The sequence below is a fragment of the Mandrillus leucophaeus genome, unplaced genomic scaffold (assembly GCF_000951045.1).
Source record: "Mandrillus leucophaeus isolate KB7577 unplaced genomic scaffold, Mleu.le_1.0 Scaffold274, whole genome shotgun sequence".
NCBI lineage: Eukaryota > Metazoa > Chordata > Mammalia > Primates > Cercopithecidae > Mandrillus > Mandrillus leucophaeus.
In genome coordinates, this window is record NW_012102854.1 from 742,888 (window position 1) to 753,637 (window position 10,750).

At 40.3% G+C, this 10,750-nt stretch overlaps 1 protein-coding gene across 1 annotated transcript in view; it reads left to right on the forward strand.

Moving 5' to 3' along the window:
• ZFP14 (ZFP14 zinc finger protein) overlaps window positions 1-7,449 on the forward strand; it is a 62,189-nt gene extending 54,740 nt beyond the window's left edge. The window contains exon 5 of the mRNA XM_011984806.1: window positions 5,457-7,449. Coding sequence (XP_011840196.1) covers window positions 5,457-6,823 — 1,367 coding nt within the window. The 3' untranslated portion in view covers window positions 6,824-7,449. The remainder of the gene's footprint in view (window positions 1-5,456) is intronic.
• Window positions 7,450-10,750: the final 3,301 nt, after the last annotated feature.

Here is a 10,750-nt window from a genome sequence, read left to right on the forward strand (position 1 = left end):
CCATTATGCCCAGCCTTGATTACTTTTTCTATACTTTGTTAATAATCAGCCTTGGTTGTCATAGTAGTCCGTTAACGATTTTCAAAATACTCTGTTTTGTTATTTACTGGTGTCCAGAACTATATTATTTCTACAACTTCACCCTACTTGCAAGCTGACAAGTTAGCTTGCCATAGTGTCATGGATGCTGGCAGGAAACACACACTCTCAGTCAAAGACAAAGGATTTGATTGTTGTCAGCACAGCCAGCAGTTCCTCCTTGCTTGCAAGTCCCATGAGGCTGATACGGATGGGTCTAGATAGTTCCTGAGCATGCAGTGAGCTGCCTTATAGAAAAGGAACACTGAGCTTAGAGAACCCAAATCATTCATCATGGGCAATAAGTGTACGTAGCCTTAGCTTGGAAGGAGACATTACCTTTATTATCCTGAACAAGCAAGCAAACCTGCCTATTGATCCAGAGAGAGACATTATCTCTACCTTGCAAGGCCGTTTGTTATAGTATAGAAACATTCTTGAAAAGATATCCCAGAACAAAGGTAGGTAGTGCTTCTGCCAACAAGATGTACAAAAAATGTGAGAGTGACTGAGTGCAGTGGCTCACGCCTGTAATCCCAGCACTTTGGGAGGCTGAGGCAGGTGGATCATGAGGTCAAGAGATCAAGACCATCCTGGCCAACATGGTGAAACCCCGTTTCTACTAAAAATACAAAAAATTAGCTGGGCATGGTAGCCCGCGCCTGTAGTCCCACCTACTCGGGAGGCTGAGGCAGGAGGATCGCTTGAACCTGGGAGGCAGAGGTCGCAGTGAGCCGAGACTGTGCCACTGCACTCCAGCCTGGTGACAGAGTGAGACTCTGTCTTAAAAAAAAAAAAAAAGAGCTCTATGGTGAGTTGTCACTGAATAGCTAGTGGCCATTTTTTATTTTGTTTGAATGCTTTCCTTTTTCTCTTGTTACCTTAGCTAATGGTTGTGTTCCACTGATTGTTTTTGTTTTTGTTTTCCAAACAACCTGGGTTTTTTGTTTATTTGTTTTGAGACAGGTTGTCGCTCTGTCACCCAGGCTGGAGTGCAGTGGCATAATCATGGCTCATTGCAATGTCTGCCTGCCGGGCTCAGATGATCCTCTTTCTCTGAGCCTTCCGAGTAGCTGGGACTATAAGCAAGCACCACCATGCCTGACTAATTTTTTGTAGAGATAGGGTTTTACCATGTTGCCCAGACCGCTCTTGAACTCCTGGACTCAAGCAATCCTCCGGCGTCAGCCTCCCAAAGTGCTGGGTTTACAGGCATAAGTCATCATGCCTGGCCAACCTGGATTTTTTTATATGTGACTTTCATTTCTGTTATCTAATCAATGAAATTCTGCTTTCATTTTAATCTATTTCCTCATTCTTTGTTCCTTAGTATACTTTGTTGTTCTTTGTCTAACTTTTGAGTGGGATACTCATATTTTCCTTCATTTCTATTGCTCTAAGAATTTAAATGTGTCTATGAGTGTTCTTCTAAGATCTGTAGCTATTTTCATAGGTTCTCTATAATGTAGTATTTTTCAGTATTACTGTTCTATATTTAGGAAAGAGTTTTAAAATCTGAAGTGAAGATGTCTTTTGGTTTCATCATTCTGTTTTTTCCTATTTTGTTTCACAGTGATCACAAACTGTTCTTTGGGTCATTTCACCAGTTTTACACATTTATACTGTAGTCACCGAAAAAAAATTCTCCTCCTCTCCTCTACTGTCTCAACCCATGTCTTTGCTTACTTCATTCAGCATTTTAGATTTTCTTCATGAAAGTACCTCATCTGGATCATGATCTTCGAGCCCACATCCAACATAGCCTTTATTTTTACTCTCATGCATTCAGGTGACCCCAGACGCCCTTCCATTTTTGATAGTCATTCTGCTGTACTTGATATTTACCATGACTTTTTGCTCAGGATTTCATAAGCCTTTCAATGTTAGCATGATTGAAAAAAAAAAAAACCTTAACTTGCGTTGGCTACATGGGAATGGATAGCACCACACAAGGGAAGGATGTGAAGGAACAAAAGTTTTGTTTTGTTTTGTTTTGTTTGAGATAGAGTTACACTCTTATTGCCCATGCTGGAGTGCAATGGCACGATCTTGGCTCACCCCAACCTCCGCCTCCCGGGTTCAAGCGATTCTCCTGCCTCAGCCTCCCGAGTAGCTGAGATTACAGGCATTTGCCACCACGCTCGGCTAATTTTCTATTTTTAGTAGAGACGGGGTTTCTCCAAGTTGGTCAGGCTGGTCTCAAACTCCCGACCTCAGGTGATCTGCCCCCCCTCGGCCTCCCAAAGTGTTGGGATTATAGGTGTGAGCCACTGCACCTAGTCAACAGAAGTTTGAGTAAGTGTAGAATTGATAAGTAATAGTATAAATTCTAGCGGAGATAAGTAAATCATTATAATATGGTATAAAGCAGCAGTCCCTACCTTTTTGACACCAGGGACCGGTTTTATGGAAGACAATGTTTCCATGGACTGGGGCGGGAGAAGATGGTAGGTAGTTTTGGGATGAAACTGTTCCACCTCAGATTATCAGGCATTAGATTCTCATACAGAGTGTGCAACCTAGATCCCTCGCATACACAGTTCACAGTAAGGTTCACGCTCCTATGAGAATCTAAAGTCACTGCTGATCTGACAGGAGGTGGAGCTCAAGCGGTCATGCTCGCTCACTGGCTGCTCACCTTCTGCTGTGCAGCCCGGTTCCCAACAGACCATGGACTGGTCTGTGGCCCGGGGGTTGGGGACCTCTGGTATTAAGATTAGAGGCAGATAAACATATTAATGACAATATAATTATGAGAATTAAATTGGTAATATGTATTTGGGATTTGTTAATTAATGGTGATAATAGAGATTGTTTCTGCCCCAGGGGTAACTCAAGGATAACACTTAAGCTAAGCTAACAGAATAATATGAGAAAATTAATAAACATATTCACAACTTGGAGAAAGAGTTATAAATATGAAAAAGAATGTGCATGGCTGGGTACAGTGTCTCACACTGTAATCCCAGCACTTTGGGAGGCCGAGGTGGGCAGATCATCTGAGGTCAGGAGTTCAAGACCAGTCTGGCCAACATGGTGAAACCCTGTCTCTACTAAAAATACAGAAAAATTAGCCGAGCCTGGTGGTGGGTGCCTGTAATCCCAGCTACTGGGGAGGTTGAGGCAGGAGAATTACTTGAACCTGGGAGGCAGAGGTTGCAGTGAGCTGAGATTGTGCCATCGCACTCCAGCCTGGGCAACAAGAGAGAAACTCCATCTCAAAAAAAACAAGAAAAGAAAAGAGAGTTTGCTAAGAGTGTTGCTATGGTTTGAATGTTTGTCTCCTCCAAAACTCATGTTGAAACTTAATCCCCATGGGTGGGACCTATAAGGGGTGAATGGGTTACAAGGGCTTTCATGGCTTAATGGATTAATGAGTTATTATGGCAGTGGGACACATGGCTTCGTAAGAAGCAAAAGAGACACCTGAGCTAGCACACTCAGCCCCCATTACCCACTGATGGTCTGTGCACCGCGTTGGGACTCTTCCGGGTCCTCACCAGCAAGAAGGCCCTCACCAGATGCAGTCCCTCAACTTTGGAGTTCTCAGCCCCCATAATTGTTAAGAAATAAACTCCTTAATCTGTCAGAGTAGAGTAGAAATAATAATAATACATTCCTTTTCTTTATAAATTACCCATTTTCAGATACTTCGTTATAAGCAACAGAAAATGGACTAAGACAAGCGTAAAGTGCATAGACTTAAATAGGGCCAGCAGGACTAGCTTTTGTGAAGAAGTGATTTTGATTTGAGGCTGAGAATGAAAACCAGCCAACCATGCAGTGTCAGAGGATTCCTCAAAGAAGGAGCAGCCTGTGAAGAGTCCTATTTATTTGGAACAGTTGTGGGGCATTTTGTGCGTTGAAAGAGGCCCAGTATGCTATGGACAGAGAGAATAAATGGGAGAAGAGATTTGTTGACAAGCAGCAGCTTTATTATTTATGCTCAGGTATTTATATTTTATTCTAATGGCAAAGAGATAGCATTGAAAACATTTAAATAGAAAGACTCAAATATTGATCAGCATCCCAATAATTTCTTGGAGAATGTAAACAAGAACAAAACAATTACTTGCCCAGGACTTTGTCCTAAGATGGTTTCAGTCAGTTAAAAACACATCTGCATAGTTTAAACAAATCTCTAGGTGATTCTTCTCCACACTTAAATCAGGCCTTCACTGATTTGACTTGCTTTCCTAATCACCAGCCCTGCCTGCACTCCTGGACTCTATTTGCTATGTTTCCCTTGCCCTTTTTCAAAATGATGAGACTGCAATCTGTCCCATGGTACACATTAGCAGAATAGTGACAAAAGAATTGTGTATAATGTAGAAGATGATTGACTCATGAGTAATTGTCCTAGTCCAGTGGAGCTAGCTTAGTAGAGGTATATTTATAATGTTCAGTAGGAAAGACAAAGGCCTTCCATATGATGCTTTATTATCAGGAGCCCTTTCACCTCTGTTTTAAGAAAATTAATAATAAATGTCTGCACCCAGGGCTCCCTCCCCAGAGGAATGTACCATCAACCTTGCATGGCCTCTTATCTAAAGACAGGCTTCAGTTTACCTTACTCCCACCTTAATGACGTCCTCACTGGCTCTGGGCTTTATTTTCATGTGCAGTGTCTCAGGACCTGAAGTCTAGCATTGCTTCTTTATTTTTGTGCATTTTAATACACATGAAGTGGATTTTAGCCATGCTGAGCTGCCTTTTAGTTTATCCCTTTAGATGTCAACTAGTTTATTTATTAGTGTTCTACTGATTAAAGATGCATAGAATTGGCTGGGCATGGTGGCTCACACCTGTAATCCCAGTACTTTGGAAGGCTGAGGCGGGCGAATCACCTGAGATCAGTAGTTCGAGACCAGCCTAGCCAACACGGTGAAACCCCGTCTCTACTAAAAATACACACAGAAAAATTAGCCTGGCTTGGTGGTGTGTGCCTGTAATCCCAGCTACTAGGAAGGCTGAGGCAGGATAATTGCTTGAAGCTGGGAGTCGGAGGTTGTAGTGCGCAGATTGTGCCACTGCACTCCAGCCTAGGTGACAGAGCAAGACTCCGTCTCAAAAAAAAAAAAAAAAAAAAAAAAAAAGATGCATAGAATTAAGTGTTCCTGCTCCGGGCCTATTTTTCCTCTGAACGCAGTAATTTTTTAGTGTATACTTTTGTAGAAGATAAAGTTTTTTAGGTACACATATGTAAGATTGTGGCAGAAATGTGTATGTTTGAGATCTGTCTCATCCATTCAGCTTGTAACAGGCATTATTTTAGTGCCTTTTATTTCTTTACAGAAGTTTTTTTGTTTGTTTGTTCTTTGTTTTTTCCTTTCTGGAACAGGAAAACAGTATGTATTTGCTTTCTTGTTTTCTTTCAGATTTGGAATCCAGATATAGGACCAATACTTTATCTCCAGAAAAGGACATTTATGAAATATATTCATTTCAATGGGATATAATGGAAAGAATTAAAAGCTATAGCCTTCAGGGTTCTGTTTTTAGGAATGATTGGGAATGCAAAAGCAAGATTGAGGGGGAAAAGCAACAACAAGAGGAATATTTTGGGCAAGTGAAAATTACCTCTGAAAAAATGACCACTTACAAAAGGCACAATTTTCTTACGGAGTATCAGATCGTTCATAATGGAGAAAAGGTGTATGAGTGTAAGGAGTGTAGGAAGACCTTTATTCGTCGCTCAACACTTAGTCAACACCTGAGAATTCATACTGGTGAGAAACCTTATAAGTGTAAAGAATGTGGGCAGGCCTTTAGACAGCGTGCACATCTTATTCGACATCACAAACTTCACACTGGTGAGAAACCCTATGAATGTAAGGAGTGTGGGAAGGCCTTTACAGTGCTCCAAGAACTTACTCAACATCAGAGACTTCATACGGGTGAAAAGCCCTATGAATGTAAGGAATGTGGAAAGGCCTTTAGAGTACATCAGCAACTGGCTCGACATCAGAGAATTCACACTGGTGAGAAACCCTACGAATGTAAGGACTGTGGAAAGACCTTTAGACAGTGTACACACCTTACACGCCATCAGAGACTTCATACTGCTGAAAAGCTCTATGAATGTAAGGAATGTGGGAAAGCCTTCGTATGTGGTCCAGACCTTAGAGTACATCAGAAAATTCATTTTGGTGAGAAACCCTATGAATGTAAGGAATGTGGGAAGGCTTTTAGAATATGCCAACAACTTACTGTTCATCAGAGTATTCATACTGGTGAGAAACCCTACGAATGTAAGGAATGTGGGAAGACTTTTAGATTAAGACAACAACTAGTTCGCCATCAGAGAATACATACTCGTGAGAAACCCTATGAATGTATGGAATGTTGGAAGACCTTTAGTAGTTACTCACAGCTAATTTCACACCAGAGCATTCATATTGGTGAGAGACCCTATGAATGTGAAGAGTGTGGAAAGGCCTTTAGACTGCTTTCACAACTTACTCAGCATCAAAGTATTCACACTGGTGAGAAACCTTATGAATGTAAGGAATGTAGAAAACCTTTTAGACTGCTCTCACAACTTACCCAACATCAGAGTATTCACACTGGTGAGAAACCTTATGAATGTAAGGAATGTGGTAAGGCTTTTAGACTTTATTCATTTCTTACTCAACACCAGAGAATTCATACTGGTGAGAAACCCTACAAGTGTAAGGAGTGTAAGAAGGCCTTTAGACAGCATTCACACCTTACTCAACATCAGAAGATTCATAATGGAATTTAATAGAAGAAAGCCTTCAAATGTATATGATGTTACAGAACATCAGAAAATTCATTTTTGAGAAAATGTGTTCCATGCTTAATTCCAAACATAATAAATTTTATATTAGAGAAAGAATATGTTGATTTAAAAGCCTTCCAACACCATTTAAACGTGGTTTATCTTCAGCAAATTCCTATGAGAATAACGTAATGAATGTAGGAAAATCTTTAGCCTTATCTGTCATTATCTCCCTTTCCCCACTTTATTACCAGTGTGATTTATTGGACAAGATACTAAGCTTCTGTGCCTCATTTTGCTGACTTGTAAAATGGTAATAATAGTACTTATATGTATTAGTTATTTATTGCTGTGTAATAAATTACCACAAACGTAGTAGCTTAAAATAACATACATTTATATCTTACAATTTGGATCAGAAGTATAGGCATGACTTAATTGGGTCCTCTGCTTCAGGGTCTCTTGCAAGGCTACAGATTTCAGCCGGGGCTGAGGTCTCATCTGAAGGCTCAACTGGGGAAGGATCCACATCCATACTAACACAGTTGTTACCCAAATGTATTTCCGTGAGGCCTGTTGCATTGAGATTCTCAGTTTCTAGCTGGCTGTTGGCTGAACGCTGACTGCAGTTCCTGGCCACAATAGTCTCATCAGCATAGCTGCTTGCTTCATCAAGGCATGCAAGCCAAAAGCAGGGAGAGTCTGCTAGCAAGACGGAAGTTACAATCATGTGTTATCTAATCATGGAAGTAACATTCCCTCACCTTCTACTGGTAGAAATAAGTTACTAGGATAGCCCACACTCAAGAGAAGAGGATGATACAAGAGTGTGAACAAGTCCTCAAGACAGGACCACTGGGGGGCCTTTTTAGCGTCAGCCTGCCACACTGTGGAATAGGATTGTTGCAAGGAGTAAGTAGTTAATACTTGGAGGAATCACAGTCATATAGCATGTATTCTGTAAATATTATCTATAATTGTTATTGTCATTAGTATTAGTGAATTCACATACAAGGAAGATCTGTAGATACAATAAATGTAGAAATGCCTCCTGTCACCTCTCAGAAATTATTAAACATAATTTATTCTAGGTAAAATCTAGATTGTAGTGAATGTAGGAAGTTCTTCAGCACTTGAGCTGCATTAGAAATTTCATGCCCAAAAGAAACCCTGTGAATTTCATGAATGTGAGGTCATTAGTAGTACAGCTGTTGAAGAATTAGAAGGAAACAGGAAATGATTTTCCCATAATTCCAAAAAGCAAAAGGCTTACAATCCCTGTTGTCTGACCACAGTTCAAAATTAATTAGAAACTATCAAAAATGTGGCTTAAAAGAAATGAACCACCTAGGAATTTCATATTATTGTGTATATTTATGTGTGTGTATAAAACTGCTGTGGAAAAGAAAGAAAACATCATTCTGTAAGTATCTTCAACCAGTAGGAGTTGTTTCAAGTTGAGTTTTTGATGTGATCCCACCAGTAATTTGATAGTTTACTTGATTGTGGCTGCATAATTTGGTCACCTATGGAAGATGCTAGAGCACCAATTTATATATATATATTTTGAGACAGAGTGTCACTTTGTCCCCCAGGCTGGAGTGCAGTGGCACAAGCATAGTTCACTGTACCCTGTTCCTCCTGGGCCCACCTCAACCTCCTGAGTAGCTGGGACTACAGGTGTGCATCACTGTGCCTGGCTAATTAATTTTTTTTTTTTTTTAGAGAAAGGGTCTCACTATGTTGCCCAGGCACGTCTTGAACTTCTGGGCTCAAGTGATCCTACCTCCTTGGCCTCCAAAGGTGCTGGGGTTGCAGGCATGAGCCACCACACCCAGCCCAACTCATTATTCTTGAAATCAATAAATTGGAGGAAAAATTGACATTTCATTTCTTTTTCCCATGTGAACCAAATTTCAGGGTCACCAGAAGTTCATCAGATTCAAGTGGATTTGGCCTGGCACAGGCAGGGGCTCATGCCTGTAATTCCAGCACTTTGGGAGGACAAGGTGGGTGGATCACTTGAGGCCAGGAGTTTGAGACCAACCTGGTCAACATGGTGAAACCCTGTGTGTACTAAAGATACAAAAATTAGCCAGGCATGGTGGCACGCGCCTGTAGTCCCAGCTACTTGGGAGGCTGAGGTGAGAGGATCACTTGAACCCAAGAGGCAGAGTTTGCAGTGAGCTGAGATCGCGCCACTGCACTCCAGCCTAGGTGACAGAGTGAGATCCTGTCTAAAAAAAAAAAAAAAAAAAAAAAAATTGAATGGGTTTTTCTTTTTTAAAGAAGTCTAATAAATCCAGAAGGAATTATAGGATTAGAAAAATCACCATTTTCTAGACCTTAATGGAATAATGGGTCCAGAAGACGCGATCTTCAATGGGTACTACAACTAATAGGTGAAACATTTTATAGCGAGATTATTATGGTGGATTTATCAAGCTGGCCACCTCTAAACCCTTTGATCTATTTTAACCTTAATAAAAATAGGTCTATCAGACAACACACACACTTCCTGACATAGTGCAATAAGAAGTCAATACCACCATCTACAAAGCCTTATTGCTGGAATAAAAAACAAGGGGACTAGATGAACAGTGTATAGTCATCCCTTGGTATCCATGGGGAATTGGTTCCGGGATCCTCCAGTGATGGTAAAATCTGAGGATGCTCAAGTCCCTTGTATAAAATGGCATTGTATGTATTTGCATATTACCTACTCACATCCTCCTGTATACTTTAAATAATCTTTGGATGACTTATACCTAACACAATGTAAATACTATGTAAATAGTTGTTATACCGTATTTTGCAATTTGTATTATTTTTATTGTATTTTTATTTTTATTGTTTTTTTTTTCTTTTTTTTGAGTATTTTCTATTTGAGGTTGGTTGAATCTGCAAATATGGAGGGCTGGCTTTAAAGGGCACCACAGGAAGAAGCCAAACATATCCAGAATGTGTGAAATTCTGCAGAGCAAATTACCTGATTTCTTCAACTAACAGGTGGCATGAAAATACAAGCGGAAGGGCAACCGTTAACAGATTAAAAGAGACTTAAAGGGACATGTCAGCTAAATTCAGTATGTTGGCATTACTTGGAGCCGGTTTGAACAAAACATAAAAAGCCATTTTGGAGACAGTGGGGGAAGTGTGGACATGGATTAATATTAAATGATATTTACATATATTAATTTGGTTAGGGATGATGTCAATGTGATTATAAAAAATAAAAGATCCTATGTGTTAGAGATACATACTATGAAATGAAGATTGACACATTTGGATTAAAATATTCCAGCAAAAGAAAAATAATTGGCAAAGAGAGCTGGGAACTAAATTGGCAACATGTTGATAAGTGGAGTGGTTTGTTCGTGGAGATTTATTGCTCTAATATTTCTACTTTTGTATGTGTTTGAAATTTCAATAATAAAATGTTTAAAATGAAAACCAAAATTATAGAATATGTAGAAATGAATGACAGTGAGATGCCTGCACATCTAACCTTATCAGATATCATCAAAGTTCTATTCAGTGAGAAATTAATACCCTGTAATGTGGTAAGGCAATCTTATTTGTGGATACAGTCTTCGTATTCTTCACTTACCCACAGCAGCAACACCAGGCCTGTCACACAGATGAATGTGTTGAGGGAATGAATAAGTATTTCCGTCAAGAAAAAGGAAACAACAAAATAAAACCAACCCAAGTAAAGAACAGCCAAGTGGTCAGGCACGGTGGCTCATGCCTGTAATCCCAGCACTTTGGGAGGCCACAGTGGGCGGATCACCTGAGGTCGGGAGTTTGAGACCAGCGTGACCAACATTGAGAAACCCCGTCTCTACTAAAAATACAAAATTAGCCAGGCATGGTGGCACATGCCTGTAATTCCAGCTACTTGGGAGGCTGAGGCAGGAGAATCACTTG